We start from the raw sequence: 26,766 nt of genomic DNA on the forward strand, positions 1-26,766 counted from the left end.
GCCCAAGGGATTGAGGCCGAGACATTTTTCTCTGTCTGCTTTGAAGCACAAATTACATTTCGAGAGCCGTCCCTCCTGTTTGAAAATCAGTTATTAAGAGAATGCTGGAGTGATAGGATTTCTGTTTAAGAAATTTGAACTGATTTCATTTCAGATCATATCATATCCCAACTACAGAGTGGAATGTTTTCTGGAGAATGCTCAGGAGGCAGTTCCCCTCCATTTTGCTTATGCCAATCAAACATTCAACAAGAAAAGCTTTTAAAGGCATTTGAACACAATTACTGGAGATCAGAAGAGATTGCTTTTTTCAATATAGGAGGCAATGTGAACAAAAAATAGCCTGTTTTCCTTGAGATATGCATAAGTTTAGACAGTATTTTCCACAGATTCTCCTTAAAGCATAAATGTCTGTAAACCACCCAGCTTCACCTCTGGTGAGATGGGTTAGCGTAATACAAGTTTAATAAATAAACAAAGCAACTCAGATAGCCCTTGGCATCGGAGTTACTAATACAAAAAGAATTTGCCAGGACAGCCTCCATGATCAACCATTAGATGGAGAACATTTTAATGCTTCTTTGCAATGTCCTATACTTACCAAATTTTGGGAGAAAGTAGTGGATTATATAAATAAGACTGTGCAACAAAAACTAAAATTTTCAGAGGATCTGTAGCTATGTGTCTTGACAGATGAACTTCACTGCCTCCACTGAGGACAAGCGAAAGGCAAAAATAAGGAGGGTTCTTCTTTAGAGAAGGATATGAGTCATTTCAGAAACCTATCAAGTATTTACTGGCCTGGTTCATGCAATATACAGTAGTGGCCAAAATTGTGGAAATCTTTTGGGAAAAGTGTATTTTCTAAAAGTAGCTAATAACACCACTTTTTTTTAGTAGTACCATAAAATTATATATCAATGGAAAGATAATTTAATCAAGAATGTAATGCAATAATTTTTATGAAGGATTTGCTATTAGAATAGCAGTTACAGTATAAAGAAGAAAAGTGAATGATGTAGAAAAAATGAGATATACAAAAATTATCATCATAGAAAAAACAAGATATACAAAAATTATCATGTCCGTTAATACTTAGTTGGATATCCTTTAACATGAATTACGGCCTTATAACTTTTTCCCATGGAGTGAACCAAGTCTTTTAGTTCTGCAGCTGTTATAATGTGAAACCAAGATTGAATGATTGCTTCTATTAACTAGGTTTTATTGCTGGGACACTACTGACCAGAAGTGGTATTCAGCTGGTTCAGACCAGTTCAGGCAAACCGGTAGTGAAAATCGTCCACCTGTCCCAGCTCTATGGCATCCTATTTTGGCACGTTTTTGAGGCTGGGTGCATGCGCAAAAGGTCAGGCGCATGCATAGAAGCGGAAGGCTGAGCACGCGCACACTCATATTTTTGAACCAGTAGGGAAAGTAAGTGAATACCACCCCTGCTTCTGACTAACAAGTTTCTTTAGTCGGCTCCATAGATTTTCAATTGGGTTAAGGTCTGGGCTATTCCCAGGCCATTCCAGCAGTGGAACATGATTATCTTGAAACTCAAAAAAAAAAAAAGTTTTAGCCATCAAACCTCAAAAATACACTTTTGGCCACTACTGTAATAAGCAAGATATGTAAGGTAGATTATTTTGTATAAAGAAAACTAATTGTACTTCATTTAATGAATCACAATTAAACAAGCTATACTTTAATGCAATATCTAGGCCCAGTCATTGCATCTGAGAAGGATAAAGATCGCTTGCTATCCTTGTTTACATTTGGCATAGAATAGCAAGAAGATAATGGCTGAGAAAGTGTATGCTGCCCACTGCAAAAGGCTGCAGAATGACGGAATCCATAAGTAGTTCTGGAAAATGATAGATGTGCTTATCTTTCATCCCTGAAGAATTTGCCAAGATGCCGTATTTGATCAGAGCAACTAAGTACATTCAGGCTCACATGGGAATAAAACATTGGGCCTCAACACCTGAATAATCTCTTTTAGATCTGTTTTTTTAAAATGCCAACATCTGAGGACGTGCCATCTCAGTAAAAGGAGAGAAGGAAAGGAGACATACTTCCCATTTTCACATTCCCATAAAAAGTTGTCAGTTTTTATGCCATCTGTTGCACTGTTGCTAGCTGTTTATAATAACAAATCTGTTACAGAGGAATAAACTTATGCATGGCTGCTGGCATACGCTTCCTGTTAGCAAGTGATCACAAAAGTATTTTAAACTAGAAAAGGATTGAGATCCTAGTAAGTTTTGTAAAAAAAAGAAAAGAAAATGCCACACAAGGGGGCAATATATTTTAATGAGTATTAGGACAGAGTTAAAGTTACCCATTGTTTGTACTTTTAGACAGTGCAATAAACCTTCAATATGGAAATACATTTTAAAAGCTGCAGGACTCACGTTGTTTTTCATGTAGAACACCAGATGAGCAAAAAGTGGGGTCTTCACCTGTCAAAGATAGAAACAGAGGTGTTAAGATTTTATTCATAAATACCTGTGTTTTCTATAGACTCGTTCAATTGTTACATCACCCATCAGTACCCAACCCCAAGACCTAAATTCATCCATTCAGCTCACATTAAAGATGAACCATTGTGGCTTCCTCTAATTTCATCTATCTGTCCTCCATCTCTGCTTCCTTTCAGCAGCATCAATATATGGATAATGGCTTTAAAATTATGTTTACTTTGCTGGCATAACTACAATAAGTTTTATAGTGAACCAAGGGCAAGCACAGGAAAACATTTCTGCTTCTTCTCTACTGATGTTAGAATTCAGGGTGCATTATAGAGCTTGTTGGAATCAGCTATGATATCTGAACTAACAGGAAGAAGAATTGCTTTCCACCATGTCTAATTAAATGCAATTCAGTCAGAAAACAGCAATCCTTGGCTAGTAGATCTTTAAAAAACAAATACACAGAAAATAGGATGATTAATGGTATTAGTCACAATGGCACCTCTCAGTATAGAAGCAGCATATCACTGAACACTAATTTATAAATGATTGGATTAAAAGTGTGTTATTTCCCCAAATTTCTTGGGTTTTTTTATAGCAAGACTACAAAAATAAATGCACAAATACAGAAATAAAACAATGAAATACAAAAGACAATAAATTACAAAACAACCCCAAAACAAACCTGGAAAAAAAGGAGGGGGGAGGAATTCCAAATGTACCAATATAAAACTTCTAATATATGTACTGTATATATTAAGCTTATAGAAATCATTGCTTATCCAAACATCTCATTGCAATCATATATTGCTGTCAAATAGAAAGAATAAAAGTTACCTACTCTATTGTTGTAAAATATAAAATGTGAATCATAGAAGAACATATTGTTTCATTTCCAGATTTCCAAAAGCTGTAATTAATATCTGGAATAGTACCACTATTCAAATTTCTCCAGCAGCCCAACTAGTCCTTCTGTATTCTTCAAGTGCCAGCCCAATGTAGTCAGGGAAGCTCCCAAATATTTACAGGAGGGAAAAATTCTACTGCTGTTCACTGTTGCATTCCAGAAGTTATTACTTAAGATATGCTACCTCTGATTTAATCATGAAGATTTCTGGGCACTGATGGCACAATCCTCCATGTGTTTGTACAGTCCCCCTTTAAAATAATCAGAACTGGTACCAACTTTCACATACATTTTAAATATGTTTCAAATACAGTTCATCTGCCTGGAATCCACACTGTATATCAGATATTAATACGACAGAGCGGGTCCAGAGGTATTGCACGAGAAGAGTACTCCACTCCTCTACTCACAATAGAATCCCTTATGCCACCAGGCTTGAAATTTTGGGCTTAGACAATCTGGAACTGCGCTGCATGTGGTGATCTAAGCATAGTACACAAAATTGTCTGCTACAATGTCTTACCTGTCAACGATTTGTTCAGCTTCAACCTCAATAATACATGGGCAAACAATCGATACAAACTGAAGGTAAACCACTCCAAACTCAACTGAAGAAAATGACTTCAGAAACAGAGTGGTCAACGCCTGGAATGCTCTACCTGACTCTGTTGTTACTTCTTTAAACCCTCACAGCTTCAACCTTAAACTGTCTACCGTGGACCACACCCCATTCCTAAGAGGTCTGTAAAGCAGGCGTGCATAAGCGTACCAGCATGCCTACCGTCCCTGTCCTACTGTCCCCATTTATTTGTATTCATTTCCTTCATTCATGTCAATGTTCATATTCATACCTGCTATCTTGTACATGTTTGACAAATAAAATAAATAAATAAATATTGAAAGCAAACTCCCCAGCTTAACCATGCATTAATACTGCTACCATACTCTGCTCTGTCATAATAACACATATTGTTGAGTGCAATAGTCTATACTTATATAGAATATTTAATTGCCAGGTGAAATATTTTGGTCCACTATATTAAAAAGATTCCTTTTTTAAAAAAGCGACAATTAAAAAACTGCAATGCAAATACTGAGTTGCCAACCAGAAGATTCCATGAGTTGCCAACCACAAACATTCAAACTGAATAGCAGATTGAACACTAAAGCAAATTAATTTTGTTCAGGGGATTAAAAAGAGTTCAATGTAAGTATTTGTGGCAACTACAGCAAGCAGGGGGGAAAATGGAGGTTTCCAAGAGGGATTAATTTAGTTATCTGCGAAAACTACATCATCACCGGGATGCCTTACAGATACGCTCTCACTCCTACCTGTAAATTGCACTAGAATGGGATTGTGCTGAATTTCCAGCTGCTCATATTTTAATCTTCTAGGAAAAAATATTTTAAAATGGGTTATAATGGCTTGTAATCCTGTAGAATGACTGAGCAATAACTCAAAGCAGCATAAATGTAAAGACTACTAAATGCAAATATCATCATTAATTGGTCTTTCAAGTTCAGACTAACCAAAATAACCAACCAGATATCAGATAAAGCTCACAGACTATGAGACCAGATAGCCTTCATTATTTCCAGTATGTGGGAACAAGAAATATATAAATTTGTATCAAGAAAGTATCCACTTCTATTTAATCATGTTAATACCGTCCAAAAATGTACTAATTTGACTAAAAAAAACCTGCTTCCTAGCACCAATTTTACATTGATGAAATAAGCAGTAATTCCTAGCAGCAACTCAGCCAGCTGTTGATGAATAGAATTAAAAGATATAGGGCCCACTTTGGACAAATAGTTTCTTAAGTCTCCACTGAGAAAATAGTGTCTTTTCCAATTGTTAAATTGATCCATTGTTAAATAAATATTGTTAGCAAGTACTTCTAAAAGTTTACAGCTTTTATCCATTGGTTTTAGTCTTGGCTTCTGCAGGAATGGGAAATGCAGGACCTGAATGAATATGCTCCATATTTTGCATAAAATGATTCTATCTTTCTTGCAGTCTCACTGGCTACAAATCCTACAACTACTTTTTAGTGGATTGGTTTCAAGTTCTCTCATTATTAACACTAGTTTTCTCATTGTCCTTCTAAATGCAGCTGGAATCCATACATACTGCTGTCGTGTATGGTTGCCAAGATAGTCTCTCCAAAAGTAGACTTTAATATGTATTATTTGTACCTCTTCAAGTCACAATAGTCACTCATCTTATCCATATGGCCAACTGGGTTTATTGCTCTTAAAATGCCTTCATTTGAAAGGATTATATGCATGTTGTGGAACAACTTGCCTCCAGAAGTTGTGAATGCTCCAACACTGGAGATTTTTAAGAAGATTTGGATAACCATTTGTCTGAAGTGGTGTAGGGTTTCCTGCCTAAGCAGGAAACTTAGTTTCTCTGTTATTTTATTCTATTCTATGTTGTCCACTTCCCAATGAAATATGTAGACTTCTCTAGCTGCTTTTCATCTATAATGTACACAAAGGTCCTTCCCACCTTCAGGAGATCAAACTGTACATCTGGATTGGTTCTCAGAATAGATACTATAACTATGCAGAGATCTTGATTTGAAAGGCAAGAATGTCTTTCCCTGGGATCTCACGAGAAACTAAACTAATCCTATGATTCTACAGCAGAAATCACATAAGCAGGAAAAAGTACCGTTGTTTTAAGGTATGCTCAACAAGAGCTACATCTGTGCCTATATATACTCTGAAAGAAACGTTGTCATTAAATCCAGATATCTGCATAGGTTTACAGTACAGTATTGGACAAATTACACCAATCAATTATCCAACAGAAGATGACAGAATTTCAATTCTTCAGGTGGGGATAGAAGCAAGGGAGCTCTCCAAGGTCCCTCTTTGTCCAACAAAGAATCTACCTTAAGCACGAGTGTCAAACTCGATCGTGTCATGTGACATATCATAATGTTTTTTGTCTTTGCGGAGCTGGGGTGGGCGTAACCTGTGTGTGATGCATCCGGCCCATGTGCCGCCAGTTTGACACCCCTGATAAAGCAACAAAAATATTACTGTACTGCTGAAATGAATATAGAAAAACAAGAACTTTGCATTTTCTATTATTGGTGAGGAGCAACTGGATAAATACAATACTTACACTCTATGTTGATTCTATGCTATTAGCCTTGATAACAATGAATACCATCTTCTAGGAAACTAGAAGATGGTTGGTTCTGCAATTGGTTGGTCACTGTGAAAACAGACTGGTGGATTAGGTGGGCTGGAAGTCTGATCAAAGGCACTGCATATGTTCCTAACTATGCATACAGATAGCATCAAATCAACAATCCTGATACTACTCTATTACTTTTAACAAAGTATTTTTGCCTCTAAAATATGCTACAATCTTTAAAGCTCTAAATATCTTTATTAATCTTACCCTTCTGCTCTGCCTATTATCTTTCTTTCTAGAATTTGTAGCTAGCAAGCAGAGTTCTCTACTAAAATAACTCCATCTTCAAATAATACTTTAAGCCTTAGTATTGCCTTCATTCCTAGCAACTGTCTGGACAAGTCTCTGCAGTTTTCTGGTCAAGATTTTCACAAATGGTTCCCCTTGCCTTCTTCCTATGGAAGTGACTGGCTCAAAGTCCCCCAGCTGATTTTATGCCCAAGGCAGAACTATAATTTGCCATCTCCTAGTTTTTACTCTGGTGCCTTAACACTGCACCAAACTAACTCTTATGGACACAGAAAACTGGAAAGGAAAATTTATGGGTCACAAGCAGATCAATAAAACTGCAGCTGACTATATTTTAACATACTGCCATTCCCTGCAAGGAAGAACCAGTTCTGTCAATTCCAGTTGAACTTTGACAAATCAAATACAACACAAGAATTATGAGACACAATGTTAAAAATTAATTTAAAATATTTTTAATGTCCCATGAACGTACACTGAAATTACATGATTCCTCAGAGAAATCAGCTGTAAAATCTCCTTTCAAAACTGTCTATTTATTTCCCGTAGAATGGCTCGGCTCACTGTCAGATTAAATGCATTTTCCTACTCACTGTCAAGAGGAGAGATGCTCAGAATGCAGACAGCATCTTTCTCAACTCCCCCTGAATCATCAGATGTTGACTGACATAAATTAGCAGGGAACACAAGGCAGCCCTTCATATCACTGTCAAGAGCAACTGTAAAACATGTTGCTGTCCTTCAAAGCCCACCCACTAATTATCTATTTTGCGGTCTTTGAAACACTGTTTGGGTATGTGGCCACTGCATCACTCAGCTTATCAGTGGTGTAGAGAGAGAGAAAAAATCTATTTGTGCACAGAATCTGAACTTAAAAAAAATACAATTAAATAAACCACCAAGACAAAAACTAACAAATTAGAAATTAGATGATAAACAAAAAAGTAAAAAAAATACGGACTCAGAAAAAAATATAGAACCTTTGCACAGACAAGGATAACTTGGTAGAATGAAGATTCATTTAGCTGGAAAACTGTGTATTTGAATTAATCTAATTGTGGATATTTTCATAACAATTTGGGCTTGTGTGAACTTTTTAACCAAAGCAATTTCCTGAATGTTTAAGCACCACTGAACCATAGAAGCTGTTTAGTTCCTAGTGATTTGCAATAGTGAACTTAGTTGTTTACAAAACCTGATTTAATTTGTCATGTTGCTTCGGTTTAGGAAAAATCAAAGGCAAGATTCCTGAACAAAGATTGGTGGGTGTTTTTCCCAATTTCTATAAAAAGTGTTCAAAAGTTTTGCATTTTCTTTTTCTTTGTAGTTTTGTTTAATTAAAGAAATAAAATTATATTTTATATTGTAAAATTACCAATTATTGTAATATATACCAGTCTACTTATAAACATACCAATAACATTTAACAGTTACTACTCAATAGTAATAACTGTGAGAGGGATTTTGGAGTCCTAGTGGACAACCATTTAGATATGAGCCAGCAGTGTGGAGCAGCTGCCAAAAAAGCCAACACAGTTCTGGGCTGCATAAACAGAGGGATAGAATCAAGATCACGTGAAGTATTAATACCACTTTATAATGCCTTGGTAAGGCCACACTTGGAATACTGCATTCAGTTTTGGTCGCCAGGATGTAAAAAAAATGTGGAGACTCTAGAAAGAGTGCAGAGAAGAGCACCAAAGATGATTAGGGGACTGGAGGCTAAAACATGAAGAACGGTTGCAGGAACAGGGTATGTCTAATTTAATGAGAAGAAGGACTAGGGGAGACATAATATCAGTGTTCCAATATTTCAGGGGTTGCCACAAAGAAGAGGGAGTCAAACTATTCTCCAAAGCAGCTGAAGGTAGAAGAAGAAGCAATGGATGGAAACTAATCAAGAAGAGAAGCAACTTAGAACTAAGGAGAAATTTCCTGACAGTTAGAACAATTCATCAGTGGAACAACTTGCCTGAAGAAGTTGTGAATACTCCAACACTGGACATTTTTAAGAAGATATTGGATAACTATTTGTCTGAAGTGGTATAAGGTTTCCTGCCTGGGCAGGGGGTTGGACTAGAATAGGGGTCCCCAACCTTTTGGACCTCAGGGACCACCAAGTTCATAATTTTAAATCCACTAATATGAATCCAATGCGCCACTTGGTGAAGCGCCTGGACTCCCAGTGATGGGATGGGGTCCCTCAGGCACTGTCCCTCCTCTCTCTTTCTCTCCCTCTCTCACCTCTCTCTCCCACTCTGTCTCTCTCATTCTCTCTTTCTCTCTCCCCCTCTCTTTCTCTCTTTCTCTCTCCCCCACTCTTTCTCTATCATTCTTTCTCTCTCCCTCCCCCTTTCTCTCCTCCTCTTTCTTTCTCTCCCCCTCTTTCTCTCTCATTCTCTCTTTCTTTCTTTCTCCCCCCCTCTCTCCCACTCATTCTCTCTCTCCCACTCTCTCTCATTCTCTCTTTCTTTCTCTTTTTCCCCCTCTCCCACTCTTTCTCTCTCATTCTCTCTCTCTCTCCCACTCTTTCTCTCTCATTCTCTCTCTCTCTCCCACTCTTTCTCTCTCATTCTCTCTCTCTCTCCCACTCTTTCTCTCTCATTCTTTCTCTCTCTCTCCCCCTCTCTCATTCTGATTCTCATTCTGATTCTCTCTCTGTGTGATTCTCTTTCATTCTGTTTCTCTCTCATTCTCTCTCTGATTCTCTCTGATTTTCTGTCTCTCATTTTCTCTCATTCTCTCTCATTCTCTGATTCTCTCTGTCTCTTTCGCTCTCTCTCTCTCATTCTCTTTCTCATTCTCTCTCTTTCATTCTGTCTCTTTTTCTCTATTTCATTTTGTGCGGCATCAGCATTCCGCCTCGGTATATTTGCGCCAGCCGGTGGCGCAAAGCAGCCCTCATCTCCTGCCGCTTGGGACTTGGAGCGGTAAATGGCATCTGGTCAAGGGAGGAGCCGGATTTTGCTCTCCATTGTAGACGACAGATTGGCGCCCTGCAAACTCTCGTCTCTTGAGGAGCCTGGCCGAAGTTTCCCACGCCGCTTCAGCAAGCGCTCCTCGAGAGACAAGAGCTTGTAGGGGGCCGATCTGGCATCCGCAATAGAGAGCAAAATCCGGCTGCTCCTTGGACCACCATTTACCACTCTGTCCCAAGCGGCAGGAGACAAGGACTGCTTTGCACCACCCGCTGGGCAAATATACCGAGATGGAATGCTGATGCTGCATAAGTGCTTCGCTCCCACAGCTTCCAGCCATCGCAATCGCTGCTTCGGCCCGCTTGCGCCGCAGCTCCTCTACCAGGGTGCACCGGCAAAAATATGAAGATTTCTCTATGGACCACCAAAATTTTCTCGTGGACCACCAGTGGTCCGCAGATCACTGGTTGGTGACTGCTGGGCTAGAAGACCTCCAAGGTCCCTTCCAACTCTATTATTATTTATCTAATATAACTTCAGCAGGTAAGTTCATTATTCCAGCAATTTAATGGTGTGTGTGTGTGTAAACAATTGCACAAGGCAACTGAGCTTTTTCTCATCCTACCCCTAGCTACCTCAAATAGATTTAGTGGAAATGGTCACCCTTGAGAATGAATAAAGAAATCCATTAAGGAAGGATACAGTTCTGCCTTCTATTTCAAGAACAGAAAAGAGTGTTGGAAAAAGTATAATGAACAAGTAGGAGGCTGGGTATAATTTGTATTTCCCTCAAACTGTGGTTAGTCAGATGCTCTGAAGGAGCACTAAAGAAGCACCTTAGAGGACAAATATATTATTTGGTACCATTCCTCAACATTTTCTTAAAACCTTTCCCAACCAATCTACACAATTTCTACAGTTTTACAGAGACTGGAAAATCTGAAGATATGAACAATTTAAAGATGTAAATAGCTTTAAAATATGTCAATTCAGACAAAAATTTATATTCCTATTATCCTGGATATTTTTTTCTCAATTTCTTTTTCTAAAACTCATATTTCTAAATAACTAAAATATTACTTAGAAAAATTGCACAAGGCACATTTAAAGGTTCAGGTGCAAAACATGTTTTTCCTCTTTTTATTTAAACTAATGATAAAACATAGCACAAGTACAACTTATTGAGCCAGCGATATGAGCTCTACAATAGACCATAAAAATACCAGTCTCAGGTGGTATTTTGCATCAGCGTTATTAGCAAAAGGCACACAATCTGAAGTGAAACAATTAAGAAAGTTGGTTTATATCTTTGTGACTGATTGGCAGCAAACTGTGAAAATCTCTCCAGACTTAGCATGTGTCCCCCCTCTCCAATGGGAAAGAATGTCAAAAGTTCAAATCAGAATATTTTTTTCTGAACTCCAGCTTTCAGCTCTAGTCAATGTGCAAATTATACAAACTTGCCATATATTTGCTTTCTTTTAGTTCTGCACTTACCTTCTCTTCTTAATTCTAGAATCAAGAAAGTGCTTATAGGCATTGGTGGCAAGATTTCCTCTTTTTCTGATTTAATGATATGGACTGAAAACAGACCTTGATCTAGCATGTAATCCTATGACAAAAACTCTTATCTGTTTTCTTACTTCATCTTCAAATATACCTCAAGGCTCCTTTGCAATGAATAGATAAGGCCCCATGCCAGTTCTCTTATTCTTTAGCGCTCTTTCCTCAGATTGCGTCCTTGAATACTTATAGATTTTGTATAAATTGTGGACAAATGAGATTCAGCACTGCAACACTGTCTATTCCATTTAAAATTACTAGATTCCCTTCTGGTTTAAAACCAACAACAACTACAATTGTCTAATTTAAAGTTAGTCATTGCAGCTGCTAATCATACATTTCTAAGCTTCTTCCGATAATCATGCTGTTTTCAAGAGTTTCTACTTTGCTGCATTCAGCCTCTTTCTCCTGTGAAAACTATTTTCTATTAAAATTTAAACTAACACCTACTTTCAACTTCTTATCAGCAAAATGAATACAAAACCACTTTGTTTGCACAGATACACTGACAGCCAGTTAATCTCACAGCTGATCCATATGTTTCAGGGTGACATGGAGAAGGAGTCACCTCGGATATCCCCAAGGTTGTATACAAATCCTTTTAAAAAAACCTGTCGAAATCTGGGGCCTGATCTATGAGAATCTAATCCCCACCTAACTGAATAGTTTAAGCCATTCATTCGGCAACAACATTCGCTATGATTGTGCACAAGAGAACTGCTTCTAAATGCCTTGTGGAATAACTGCATATTATAATAATAATAATAATAATAATAATAATAATAATAATAATAATAATAATAATAATAATGATGATGATGATGATGATGATGATGATGATGATGATGATACACTTATTTTCTTTTGCAGACCTCAGCATTGGACTAGCTATATATAATGCAATTTGAGAAAATGGAAGAGGGATCAAAGGAATTCTTTCCATGGGTTCCTTGTCTTGTTTTCCCTTGATATACTGATATGTATTTTGGGCAGGACTGACAGTTTCTCCGTAATTGACCAATCTGTTTCTAAACCTAATTTAAATCAGAAGTGCAAGTCGATCCCCTTCCTTTCCTCAAAGTTTTCTTCAGCCTTAGGGTAAGCAGTGCCCATTGGCAATATAATCTAATATATACATGAATATGAATTGTCACTGAAAGTACATGGAAAGGCATGCCAGAACTAGCCATTTCTTCTCCCAGTGATCAAGGAGGGAAGCAACTTAGAACTAAGGAGAAATTTCCTGACAGTTAGAACAATTAATAAGTGGAACGACTTGCCTGCAGAAGTTGTGAATGCTCCAACACTGGACGTTTTTAAGAAAATGTTGGATAACCATCTGACTGAGAGGTGTAGGGTTTCCTGCCTGGGCAGGGGGTTGGACTAGAAGGCCTCCAAGGTCCCTTCCAACTCTGTTGTTATATTATATTATATGGACTAGTTCCTTAGAATAGAGGCCTGTTAATAGTTCCATGGAAGAGACGGCTGAATTTTTTTCTCTGTAAGGTTGTCCTATCTTTTTCAAAAGGCCATCAAAAATATTCCTGCCAAGTGATATAGGTTATCTGATCATAGGCTGTGGACAGGATTGCTATAATAAGAGCTGTGGGAGTGCAGTGGTTAGAATCAGGGGTGAAATCCAGCAGGTTCTGACAGGTTCTGGAGAACCAGTAGCGGAAATTTTGAGCAGTTCGGAGAAGCAGCAAATACCACCTCTGGCTGGCCCCAGAGTGGAGTGGGAATGCAGATTTTGCAATATCCTTCCCCCAGGAGTGGGGACGGAATGGGGATTTTGCAGTATCCTTCCCCTGCCATGACCACCAAGCCACACCACGCCCATCAAGCCACACCCACAGAACTGGTAGTAAAAAGAATGGATTTCACCACTGGTTAGAATGCAGTACTGCAGGCTAACTCACTGCTCACTGCCAGGAGTTTGATCCTGACCGGCTCAAGATTGACTCAAGAAAGCCCCATTTGTGTGCTTTCAACAAACAGCAAGAACATGGGAGAAACTTAAGATACTGTAATAACTCTTGCAACTATACATTAATTGTATCTGATCATTTTAAATACCAACCTATATTTTATATGGGATCCCTTTTCCTGTAGGGTCCCTTTGCTCCCGTCTCCTCCCACAAAAAAGTCTGTTTAAATCATCATTTTCACTTCCACGGGGTGGCGCAGTGGTTATTTATTTATTTATTTATTTATTAATCGTATTTATATACCGCCCTATCTCCCGAAGGACTCAGGGCGGTTCACAGGCAAATAAAAACACATAAATACAAAGTAAAATAACAATTAAAAAACTTATTCTAAAAGGCCAAATGTTTAAAAATGTTAAAATGTTTAAAAACAATATTAAAAAAAAACCCATTTAAAACCCATAAATTTAAAATCTAATCCGGTCCTGCGCGAATGAATAAGTGTGTTTTAAGCTCGCGACGGAAGGTTCGGAGGTCCGGAAGTTGACGAAGTCCTGGGGGTAGTTCGTTCCAGAGGGTGGGAGCCCCCACAGAGAAGGCCCTTCCCCTGGGCGTCGCCAGACGACACTGGTTAGAGTGCAGTACTGCAGGTTACTTCTGCTGATTGCCAGCAGTTTGGCAGTTCAAGTCAACCTTCCTCAACCTTCCATCCTTCCGAGGTCGGTAAAATGAGGACCCAGATTGTTGTTGGCAATATACTGACTCTGTAAACTGCTTAGAGAGGGCTGTAAAAGCACTATGGAGCGGTATATAAGTCTAAGTGCTATTGCTATATATCAGTCCCAAATTTTGCCGCACTCATAATAAAAACCAGATAGCACTTATTCATTTGGACACAGATTAAACCAAAATTGTACCTTGATTTTCATCCAGCTTTCCAATTGTCTCGATCTGCTCCACCAAGTCATTGGAATTCCACTGACTCATCCCCAGAAGGATGGCATTCTTCCCTTCGGCCACCTCCTCTGCAAAAGAGAAAAAAAAAACACAACCATGTAATTTCAGTGATGGCCTAGAAAGCAGAGGCAGGATTACTTCATTGACAATCAACAGAAAGCAAAATCAGCCTAAGTGGAAAATACCCAGGTTTTCCAGAGGGCTTTGCAAGGACATATTCCCCATATAATATGCCTGCCTGTAGAAATAAAGGAGGCCTAAAATTTGAATCACCTCTTTTATTTCCAGTAGTTATCAGTATATCAAATTCTAGGCAGAGCACAATGATAATACTTAAAGGGTAGATATCCCAAGTGAATAGTGAACATTTATATGGGTGCCATTTTTGAATGACACAGCACCATCCTTGCTGATCTCCTGATACTAAAAGTGTTACCCTAGCTGTTGCCAGCAATTGCTTCCCACTCACAATATGACCTCACATATTATTTATCATCTCTCTTTTCATTACCTAGACTTGGCTGTCCCCCACTTCAGTGGGAGAGGCTGGGCTAAGTACAGTTGCCATCTAGCTTAACTAATGACATATCAGGGGACTAGACTGCATAGCAGCCTTCAGCAACTAAGACTCATTAGCACTTGCTGTGTTCTTATAGAAGGCAAAGGTAAATTGTCTATCCCTAAAGGGTTTGGATTATTGATGCAATGACTCCAAGCAGTGAAACAATTTACTAAAGCAAGTCCAAATGCTTATAAGGAGTTCCGTTGCTACAAAATAGTCGCCTTCGACAAGACCTAAGTTTAACTCATAGAATCATCTATTGTAATGTCCTTCCTGTTAAAGACTACTTCAGCTTTAATTGCAATAATACAAGAGCAACCAATAGATTTAAACTTAATGTTAACCGCTTTAATCTAGATTGCAGAAAATATGACTTCTGTAACAGAATCATCAGTGCTTGGAACACTTTACCTGACTCTGTGATCTCTTCCCATAATCCCAAAAGCTTTAACCAAAAACTTTCTACTATTGACCTCACCCCATTCCTAAGAGAACCATAAGGGGCGTGTATAAGAGCACAAACGTGCCTACTGTTCCTGTCCTATTGTTTTTCTTTTTTTCTTCTTATATATATATATGCTTATACCTCCTAATATTCCCTCATATATATACATATATTTATATACTATATAATCTTTTTGTGTGATGCTTATATATATTGTTGTGACAAATAAAAATAAATAAAAATAAATAAAAATAAATAAATATAGAGAGAGTTCAATGGCTACTACCTGGAAAATAGGAATTCCCACATATGTGCACTTTAACCGGGAAGGTGTTGAATTTAGGCAAATGGATGGCATGGGCTACATGTCCCACCATCTTCAGGATAAACCCAAGCAAATTGAAAATACATAATTACTATTTATGGACTCCAATAAAATGGTAAAGATAAATGTTTTCTCTATCCAGTCGATTCAGACTCTAAGGGTGGTGCTCATTTCCATTTCTTAGCTGAGGAGCCAGCATTGTCCGAAGACATTTCCATGCTCATATGACCAGCATGACTATATGCTGAGGTGCACGGAAAGCTGTTACCTTCCCTCCTAAGTGAGAAGCAATGGGAGTTCACCTCATTGCACAGCACTCAGGTCATGAACCTGGGCTGTGAGGCTTCCAGGTGACAAGCTCAGTGTCTTTAACCACTGAGCAATCGCCCCCTGTAAAATGGTATGGAGTTACAAACAATAACCTCCTCACCAATTTGTTTGTTTTAAATACTTTACATCCCATCTTATTTCCAGAAGAATTCAGATACATTAACATATTTAAAACTCATTTGCATAAGCCTTATTCTAATAATAAGAGAAATATAATCCTAACTTGCGTAAGCAGTACTAGCAATAATTTCTAGAGACTAAAGTCGCCCCTTCTGTTTAACATCTACATGAAGCCGCTGGGTGAGATCATCAGTGGTTTCGGCGTGAGGTATCAGCTGTATGCGGATGACACCCAGCTGTACCTTTCCACGCCGGACCACCCCAACGAAGCTATCGAAGTGCTGTCCCGGTGTCTGGAGGCTGTACGGGTCTGGATGGGGAGAAACAGGCTCAAGCTCAATCCCTCCAAGACAGAGTGGCTGTGGATGCCGGCATCCCGGTACAGTCAGCTAAATCATGGCTGACCATCGGTGGCGAGTCATTGGCCCCGATGGAGGGGGTGCGCAACTTAGGCGTCCTCCTGGATGAACGGCTGTCTTTGGAAGATCATTTGACGGCCGTCTCCAGGAGAGCGTTTTACCAGGTTCGCCTGGTGCGCCAGTTGCGCCCCTTTCTGGACCGGGATGCCCTGTGCACAGTCACCCACGCACTCGTGACGTCTCGCCTGGATTACTGCAATGCTCTCTACATGGGGCTCCCCTTGAAGGGCATCCGGAGGCTGCAGTTAGTCCAGAATGCGGCTGCGCGGGTGATAGAGGGAGCCCCTCGTGGCTCCCGTATAACACCCATCCTGCGCAGACTGCACTGGCTGCCTGTGGCCTTCCGGGTGCGCTTCAAGGTTTTGGTGACCACCTTTAAAGCGCTCCATGGCATAGGGCCGGGTTATCTACGGGACCGCCTGCTGCTACCGAATACCTCTCACCGACCCGTGCGCTCTCACAGAGAGGGACTCCTCAGGGTGCCGTCAGCGAGGCAATGTCGTCTGGCGACGCCCAGGGGAAGGGCCTTCTCTGTGGGGGCTCCCACCCTCTGGAATGAACTCGTCCCTGGACTTCCTCAGGCTTCGGACCTTCGGACCTTCCGCATGAGCTTAAAACATATCTATTTAATTGCGCAGGACTGAGTTAGTTTTTAGTTTATGGGTTTTATCTTGGGTTTTAATTTTTATATTTTTAATTAAGGCTTTTGAATAAGTTTTTTAATTGTTTTTAGAATTGTATTTATTGTATTTCTTGCTTTTAAATGCCTGTAAACCGCCCTGAGTCCTTTGGGAGATAGGGCGGTATATAAATATAAACAATAAATAAATAAATAAATAAATAAAAAAGAAAAAAAAAAGAAAACAAATCAGGAAAATACTTGTAATGTATCTTTAAATATTTTGGCGGGAAACAAGCACGTTGCTGATTGGTTGAAGCCTCCGGCTGAACTGTATTTAAGGAGAGGTTTTTCCCAGCCCGGGTTGCTGGGTTCACCATATAGTAAAGAGCTGTTGTCACTATCCTGGTCTCCTGCCTCGTTATTGCCCGAATCTAACACTGGCGACGAAGGTGGGATCTCGAGGCTAAGAGCGCCAGGAAAAGAGCTGAACTCACCAGGAAGACGCGAACCCAGCAAAACAAGGGCGGAAAGCAGCGATGTCCGGCTACACACCGCCAGCGCCATTCGACCCAGCCAAGGAGAAATGGGGGTCATACATGGCTCGCTTCGAGTGCTTCCTCGAAGCAAACGAACTTCAAGGGGTTTCCGACAACAGGAACGAGCCTATTTTTGAGCCACTGCGGTCCAGAAGTTTTGACACCGCAGAATCCCTGGCTGAGCCAACGCCGTACAGTCGGTACCGTGGCAAACTCTGCAAACTATGCTGAAAGCATTTCGCACCGATGCCATCCAAGTATGTGCAACGGTTTGAATTCGGGGAGCGCAGACAGCAAGAAGGCGAGTCCATTAGTGCATACATGGCCGCCCTAAGAAAAGCCTCAAAACATTGCGAGTATCGAGACTTGGACGAGGCATTGCTGGAGCAACTCATCCGCGGGGTCAGGGACATCCGTTTGCGGAGGCGGCTGCTGGCTAAAAGCAACCTAACGCTGGCAAACGCCCTGGACGAAGCCAGGGCTCACGAGATGTCCACCCAAGCGGCAGAGACCTTACAAAAGCAGGTCACACCAACGGCTGGTGCGAAATCAACCCCGGTCCACAGTGAAGAGGTCCAGGCCGAATCGGAGGGGGAGGACGAGGAAGGAGTCTTCCACACCGGGAGGCCGGAGAAAGACGACCGGGGCGACTGCGCGAGTTGCGGAGGGCAACACCAACGACAACAATGCAGATTTAAAGATGCAACATGTCGGCGATGCGAAAGGAAGGGGCACCTAGCACAGGTCTGTCGAGCTCCCCAACCTTCCCGCCAAAAATTCAAACCGACCAATCAGAGCGCGGGAACGACGAAGCGGCCCGCGAGTGGTCAGTTTAAAAAAGGCGCGAAATCAAACCAAACTGTCGTGAAAGTGGGTCACGCATCAACACGCATAGAAAAGAAAATCTTCACAAAAGCAAAGATTGAGGGGGTGCCGTGCCGACTGGAGGTGGACACCGGCTCATCGATCACGATTATGTCCTGGGACAACCTCGTGAGAGCCTTACCCGCCATCGCAAAGCGCAAGCTGCAACCACAAAGACTAAAAGTACAGGACTACCAGGGGAATCGCATCCCTGTTCGAGGGGTAACGTCCGTCCACGTCGAGTATGGACACTACAAGAAAACTCTGCCCATCACCATCGTCGATGGGACCCTGCCAAGCTTGTTGGGACTGGACTGGTTCCGAGCATTGGGCATGGGAGTGACTGGAATCTTCAGAAACGAAGTCGACCTCAAAGACACACTCACGAAGGAGTTTGGGGACGTTTTCAAAGACTGCCTGGGCAAGTACAAGGGGACCCCTATATCCTTTAATTTAGACCCCCAAGTTGCCCCTATCCGTCTAAAGGCTAGGAGGGTCCCGTTCGCCCTAAAGCCCAGGATTGACAGGGAACTGGACAAACTAGTAAACCAGGGAATTCTAGTGCCAGTTGACCATGCTAAGTGGGAGACCCCCATAGTCACCCCAGTCAAACCGGACGGATCGGTCCGGATTTGCGCTGACTACAAGGCAACGCTGAACAAAGCGTTGCAAAAGAGTGCTTACCCCGTTCCGGTGGTACAGCACTTACTGCACTCAATGGGGCATGGGCAAGTTTTTGCCAAGCTAGACCTGGCACAAGCCTATCAACAGCTGCCCGTAGACAGCAACACAGCCGAAGCGCAGACAATTGTGACTCACAGAGGGGCGTTTAAGTGTACCCGATTACAGTTTGGGGTCAGTGTAGCTCCAGGGTTATTTCAGAACCTGATGGAGCGGCTATTGCAGGGCCTACCAGGGGTGGTACCATACTTTGACGATGTACTGGTATCAGCTGAAAACCTAGAGGAATTAGGGGCGAGGCTGCGAAAAGTTTTGGGCATTTGATCCTGACCGCTCAAGATTGACTCAAGAAAGCCCCCATTTGTGTGCTTTCAACAAACAGCAAGAACATGGGAGAAACTTAAGATACTGTAATAACTCTTGCAACTATACATTAATTGTATCTGATCATTTTAAATACCAACCTATATTTTATATGGGATCCCTTTTCCTGTAGGGTCCCTTTGCTCCCGTCTCCTCCCACAAAAGTCTGTTTAAATCATCATTTTCACTTCGGGTGGCGAGTGGTTATTTATTTATTTATTTATTTATTAATCGTATTTATATACCCCTATCTCCCGAAGGACTCAGGGCGGTTCACAGGCAAATAAAACACATAAATACAAAGTAAAATAACAATTAAAAACTTATTCTAAAAGGCCAAATGTTTAAAAATGTTAAAATGTTTAAAACAATATTAAAAAAAACCATTTAAAACCCATAAATTTAAAATCTAATCCGGTCCTGCGAATGAATAAGTGTGTTTTAAGCTCATGACGGAAGGTTCGGAGGTCCGGAAGTTGACGAAGTCCTGGGGTAGTTCGTTCCAGAGGTGGGAGCCCCACAGAGAGGCCCTTCCCTGGGCGTCGCCAGGCAACACTGGTTAGAGTGCAGTACTGCAGGTTACTTCTGCTGACTGCTGATTGCCAGCAGTTTGGCAGTTCAAGTCAACCTTCCTCAACCTTCCATCCTTCCGAGGTCGGTAAAATGAGGACCCAGATTGTTGTTGGCAATATACTGACTCTGTAAACTGCTTAGAGAGGGCTGTAAAAGCACTATGGAGCGGTATATAAGTCTAAGTGCTATTGCTATATATCAGTCCCAAATTTTGCCGCACTCATAATAAAAACCAGATAGCACTTATTCATTTGGACACAGATTAAACCAAAATTGTACCTTGATTTTCATCCAGCTTTCCAATTGTCTCGATCTGCTCCACCAAGTCATTGGAATTCCACTGACTCATCCCCAGAAGGATGGCATTCTTCCTTCGCCACCTCCTCTGCAAAGAGAAAAAAACCACAACCATGTAATTTCAGTGATGGCCTAGAAAGCAGAGGCAGGATTACTTCATTGACAATCAACAGAAAGCAAAATCAGCCTAAGTGGAAAATACCCAGGTTTTCCAGAGGGCTTTGCAAGGACATATTCCCCATATAATATGCCTGCCTGTAGAAATAAAGGAGGCCTAAAATTTGAATCACCTCTTTATTTCCAGTAGTTATCAGTATATCAAATTCTAGGCAGAGCACAATGATAATACTTAAAGGGTAGATATCCCAAGTGAATAGTGAACATTTATATGGGTGCCATTTTTGAATGACACAGCACCATCCTTGCTGATCTCCTGATACTAAAAGTGTTACCCTAGCTGTTGCCAGCAATTGCTTCCCACTCACAATATGACCTCACATATTATTTATCATCTCTCTTTTCATTACCTAGACTTGGCTGTCCCCCACTTCAGTGGGAGAGGCTGGGCTAAGTACAGTTGCCATCTAGCTTAACTAATGACATATCAGGGGACTAGACTGCATAGCAGCCTTCAGCAACTAAGACTCATTAGCACTTGCTGTGTTCTTATAGAAGGCAAAGGTAAATTGTCTATCCCTAAAGGGTTTGGATTATTGATGCAATGACTCCAAGCAGTGAAACAATTTACTAAAGCAAGTCCAAATGCTTATAAGGAGTTCCGTTGCTACAAAATAGTCGCCTTCGACAAGACCTAAGTTTAACTCATAGAATCATCTATTGTAATGTCCTTCCTGTTAAAGACTACTTCAGCTTTAATTGCAATAATACAAGAGCAACCAATAGATTTAAACTTAATGTTAACCGCTTTAATCTAGATTGCAGAAAATATGACTTCTGTAACAGAATCATCAGTGCTTGGAACACTTTACCTGACTCTGTGATCTCTTCCCATAATCCCAAAAGCTTTAACCAAAAACTTTCTACTATTGACCTCACCCCATTCCTAAGAGAACCATAAGGGGCGTGCATAAGAGCACAAACGTGCCTACTGTTCCTGTCCTATTGTTTTTCTTTTTTTCTTCTTATATATATATATGCTTATACCTCCTAATATTCCCTCATATATATACATATATTTATATACTATATAATCTTTTTGTGTGATGCTTATATATATTGTTGTGACAAATAAAAATAAATAAAAATAAATAAAAATAAATAAATATAGAGAGAGTTCAATGGCTACTACCTGGAAAATAGGAATTCCCACATATGTACACTTTAACCGGGAAGGTGTTGAATTTAGGCAAATGGATGGCATGGGCTACATGTCCCACCATCTTCAGGACAAACCCAAGCAAATTGAAAATACATAATTACTATTTATGGACTCCAATAAAATGGTAAAGATAAATGTTTTCTCTATCCAGTCGATTCAGACTCTAAGGGTGGTGCTCATTTCCATTTCTTAGCTGAGGAGCCAGCATTGTCCGAAGACATTTCCATGCTCATATGACCAGCATGACTATATGCTGAGGTGTACGGAAAGCTGTTACCTTCCCTCCTAAGTGAGAAGCAATGGGAGTTCACCTCATTGCACAGCACTCAGGTCATGAACCTGGGCTGTGAGGCTTCCAGGTGATAAGCTCAGTGTCTTTAACCACTGAGCCATCGCCCCCTGTAAAATGGTGTGGAGTTACAAACAATAACCTCCTCACCAATTTGTTTGTTTTAAATACTTTACATCCCATCTTATTTCCAGAAGAATTCAGATACATTAACATATTTAAAACTCATTTGCATAAGCCTTATTCTAATAATAAGAGAAATATAATCCTAACTTGCATAAGCAGTACTAGCAATAATTTCTAGAGACTAAAGTTGAAAAAGAAAAAAAAAAGAAAACAAATCAGGAAAATACTCATCCAAAGAAAATTCTAAATAATCATTTTGCAACCAACTATTTAGCACTGACGGAAGCTGTCCACTATAACAGGGATCTCCAACCTTGGAAACTTTAAGACTCGTGGACTTCAACTCCCAGAATTCCTCAGACAGCAAAGCTGGCTGAGGAATTCTGGGAGTTGAAGTCCACGAGTCTTAAAGTTTCCAAGGTTAGAGACCCCTGCACTATAATTCATAGCGTCTACATTCACCCAGCATACTAAATATGCTTACCAAATTAAATCATTTTTCTGGATTTGTAGAATTTATTGCACTGCCAAATAACCAAACAGGCTGCTTGTACCTCAGATTCTAAGCCAGGTCCACATACATCTCCCAATGGAGCTAATTGAAGTTACCAGCAATTAAGTGCATGTGTCAGCGTTCCAGAAAACCCCCTCCTGCAGAAAAGACTCCGAAGCAAACATCTTTCAAAGTTCTCTTACTAGCACAGGTAAACTGGCACAACTGGGGAAACTCCGAATCTCGGGATCCGGGTTTTTCCTCAGTAAGACAAACTCCAAAATCACCACCTCCTTGATCCCTCTTCCGATCACATGCTCCAATCATCAACCGTTCCATCGCAAGACATCACTCCAGCCACTCCTAGTCCAGATGCAGTCTTGGCCTGACCTTGACCAGCAGGAAGAATGTTATTATGTCTAATGGCCCCTTCTACCAAATCCCCCGTCCTACTTTCCCACACATGGGAAAGTGGCAGCGCGGAAGCCTCCGGCCTAGTATGGCTTCCAAAGCCAACAACATGTTGTACAAATGCATACATTTTTAATCTGACTTGGATCACAGGAATGTAGCCTAAGTTGTAAGACAAGAAGCAGAGATCTAGATAATGATGGGAGAAGAGAAGATGGATCCCCTTTGAGTTGTCTAGAGTAGACCATACATTATGGAAGCTTTAGATGTTAATCATTTGAGTTGAGCACAGAAAAAAGTGAAACAAATTTACAGACAACAAAACTGTTGTGAGATAGTCAGGTCTATGTGCCTAGACAGTATCCTGTAATTATTTGCATTTGTGGAAGTTTCTGGAAGCTTGTTCGGACAAGGCCATTTTTACAAGCTGTAGTATGATTATAGTACAATAATATAGTGGTTGGACTAGAAGACCTCCAAGGTCCCTTCCAACTCTATTATTCTATGTTCTACTCTGCAAACAACTAAAGCATAGATGGAGGCAAGATCTGGATTTATTAGTTATTAATAGAGGCCCAACAAAAGCTGGAAAAAGCTTTGTTTTCACCGTTTTTGTCACCCAGGAGAACCAATTTGCATTCCCAAATTGTTAACATAAACTTCCAATAGGACCGCAGCCTCATCCATGACAGGCTGGATAATTATACCTGAGTCAAATTACTCATCCATCAAAAGTATTTTTTTTTGTTTGGATTAAGCTGCAGTTTATTTTTTCCCATTAAGCCTGTCACAGGTGATAAATAGTGGTTGACTGCTTCTACTGCTCCCTGAAATCAGGTAGAAGCTTGAACATTTTTGTTGATAAAGATGTGAACTATCCAGAGCAAATCATCTGATCTGCAACTAAATATGGCACCCATTTCAAACGTGGAACCTGGTTTTGTTCAACTTAGGAATTCCAATTTCATGAGACCTGACTATAAGTCTGCCCTTCTTTAAATCCTCAACAGTATAAAGCACAGTGTAGAGAGGAACCTGCAAGGCTCCCTTCTTTTCTTTTAGAATACCCAAGGGAAGAAAAATGCTGAAAAGAAGGTATTTACATCGAGTTCCTAAACAAAGCCTTTCCGTTTATCAAGCACACTGCCATTTGTTGTGTATAAAATATATCAAACTGAAATCAAATCCAGGGGAGCCATCTGCTGTCAATTCACTCATTCAGTGAGGAAACATGTTTATAAAATTCCTGTGTACCATGCTTCAATAATTTACAATTTACTGGGATTGATTCTCCCTTCCAGGCAGGGTGGGCTTCAAAAATTTTAGCAAGGGGTTCTCTGCCCGGTTGCTGGGTGAGCGTGGCCATGGTGGGCATGGCCTAGTCGGCCTCCTGCACCATGGTGGGGGGGCGTTTTTGCCCTCCCCGGATTCCGGAGATTTTCCTTGAGCCTCCGGGAGAGCAAAAATGGCCTCCACAGGCTCCAGAGGCTCTCTGGAGGCTAGAAACGGGCCCATTTCCGACCTTCCCAAACTTCCGGTAGGCCCGTACTTTTGCCCTCCCAAAGCCTCCGTGTGCACCCTGCACTTACCTGCATACAAAACAGGCTGTGTGGGGACTCCTGGGAGTGGAGGGGTGGGCGGGACCAGACTGGAGTGGGATTTGGGGGTTCTCTGAACTGCACAGAATCTTAGCTAGAGGTTCTCCCGAACCCCTATGAACCACCAGCAGCCCACCCCTGCTTCCAGACATTTCATCACTATATGAACAGCCCTGAAGATCAGGTCAAGATAGATCCTCTTGGAGTAATCAACTGGGTGCCCTTCAGATAATTTCAATTCCTATAAACCTCAGTCCGTATGATCAATAGACAGCAATTAAAGGGATTGTTGCTCAAAATATTTGTAGGATACCAACTTGCCCAATCCCCTTTAAACTAGAATCTCTCTTCTCACAAGGGTTAAGTAGATGGTTCTAAAAATCCCAGTAGTCTCCTGAAAATCTCGTATCTTCCAACATGTTCATGTCTTAGGCTTTGGGAGTACCACAGGATCATTACAACCAATAACCACTGATGGTTTTTGAGAGAGACTTAGCATGAAAGCAACTGTCTGTCTTCAACTGTGCTCCAGTAAATTGATTTACAAATTGTATAAAATTGTGCAATTTTTTTTGCTGTCCTAAATTTCATACCTTATATTCTCTATCTACTCAAAATCTATGCATATACTGACATCACTATAAAAAAAATACAGCCATATGTAACTACTGTTTTGGCAAGACCAAGTCATTTTGTAAAGATAATTTAACTCTAGCTTCACTGTACCCATGAACCATAAGTGCTCAATTCTGCAAAGATCCTTTGCCATCAGATATCCTTTTGAAATTGGTACAAAATATGAAACTGTGATAGCTTTGATTTTTAAATGTCAACATTAGGAAATTTATTTTTAAAAGTATATACTTTTTAAATAAAAGAAGCAATACGATCTCTATTAAGAACATTTGTAAACAATATAGCGTATGTCAGTTGTTATCAAGATACGATGAAACCACAAAACTAATTTAGAAGATGTGCATTTACTACATACTCATCTATTACACTATTCCCTTTGGTGGAAAACAACATTATCCACATAAAAAGGAGTAAAAAATACTGAGACAAAGAAATTAGGGATGAGAGAAGAAAAAGAAAAGGAAACATGAGAAAACTAGTTTACATCAACATTATTCTACTGTACACTGCAAGACACCTTTCTATCTTTGCAAATCATCCTACTATTCACCATGTACCACATCATATACTGATCTTTTTTTTTTCAGAATCATGTCAATTTCATCAATTATTTTCTCTCCTCTCATCTAAATCCATTCAATTTTCTTTCAGATATTTCATATATTGTAATAATTTGATCCTCATACATTCTCTCTTTATCACAACTTACTTCTCTTTCATATTCAATCCACTTTCATTCTTGGCCCAGAGTTTATTTCGTTTAATAAATAAAAAATCTTGCTTTTTACTACATAATTTTCTTAAGTACTACATTCAATTTACTCATTTTATATATGCATTTGCTACAGAGAAATAGCAGTGCTATGTCCTAGAGGTTTTTTCCGCCTAATAATGTAGACACTAAGATAAACTGGATTTTTTTTAAAAAAAAAAACATGCATGTTTACTCAAAATATGACATTTGCACTTTAAGTGAAGCTCCTGCTTGTTCCTATGGCAGCTTCCTTTAAAGTTCACATTATAATTTTCAAGAAGTACATTTATCAGGAGGAAAAAGAAGGCTTCTTATTGTGTCTTCCCTATTGAAGATTTTAATCTAATGCTGTAAGCGTTCTCTGTTTGTGCATTTTGTTTCTGCTGTGAGTTGCAGATTTAATGCTCTAGATTCTCATAGATTTAGTGCTTTAATAGATAGCACATATATATTAGAGCATTAAATCATTGAGAATCTAGACCAACCCAGGTTTTACCAATACTGTTTTTTTTAAAAAGAGTCTTTGAATATAAGAATATTGACTTTGGTCCTGTCACTATGTACCTGTGGTTGCTATGGAGAATCTCTGTCTCTGTTAAAACGTATGTCTGAGGACACATACCATTCATGCTTTAAATGACAGATCTAGCTGAGCAACCCCAAAAATAGCAGCTGCCCATTTTTTCAGCAGTGGTATCAAAGAAGAGAACAATGATCAGAAAATACATGAAGTCACAAAAAGATGTTTAAAAAAAGAAAAATAGAAAAGC

General features: G+C 40.0%; 1 protein-coding gene across 1 annotated transcript in view; it reads right to left on the reverse strand.

Annotated features, from left to right (window-relative positions):
* The window catches only part of PITPNM3 (PITPNM family member 3), a 188,635-nt gene that overhangs the window by 80,882 nt on the left and 80,987 nt on the right, over positions 1 to 26,766 (reverse strand). The window contains exons 3-4 of the mRNA XM_058164597.1: positions 14,174 to 14,281; positions 2,421 to 2,468 (exon numbers count right to left, since the gene is read on the reverse strand). Of these exons, the coding sequence (XP_058020580.1) occupies positions 2,421 to 2,468; positions 14,174 to 14,281 (156 nt within the window). The remainder of the gene's footprint in view (positions 1 to 2,420; positions 2,469 to 14,173; positions 14,282 to 26,766) is intronic.

The sequence above is a fragment of the Ahaetulla prasina genome, chromosome 1 (assembly GCF_028640845.1).
Source record: "Ahaetulla prasina isolate Xishuangbanna chromosome 1, ASM2864084v1, whole genome shotgun sequence".
Classification (NCBI taxonomy): Eukaryota; Metazoa; Chordata; class Lepidosauria; order Squamata; family Colubridae; genus Ahaetulla; species Ahaetulla prasina.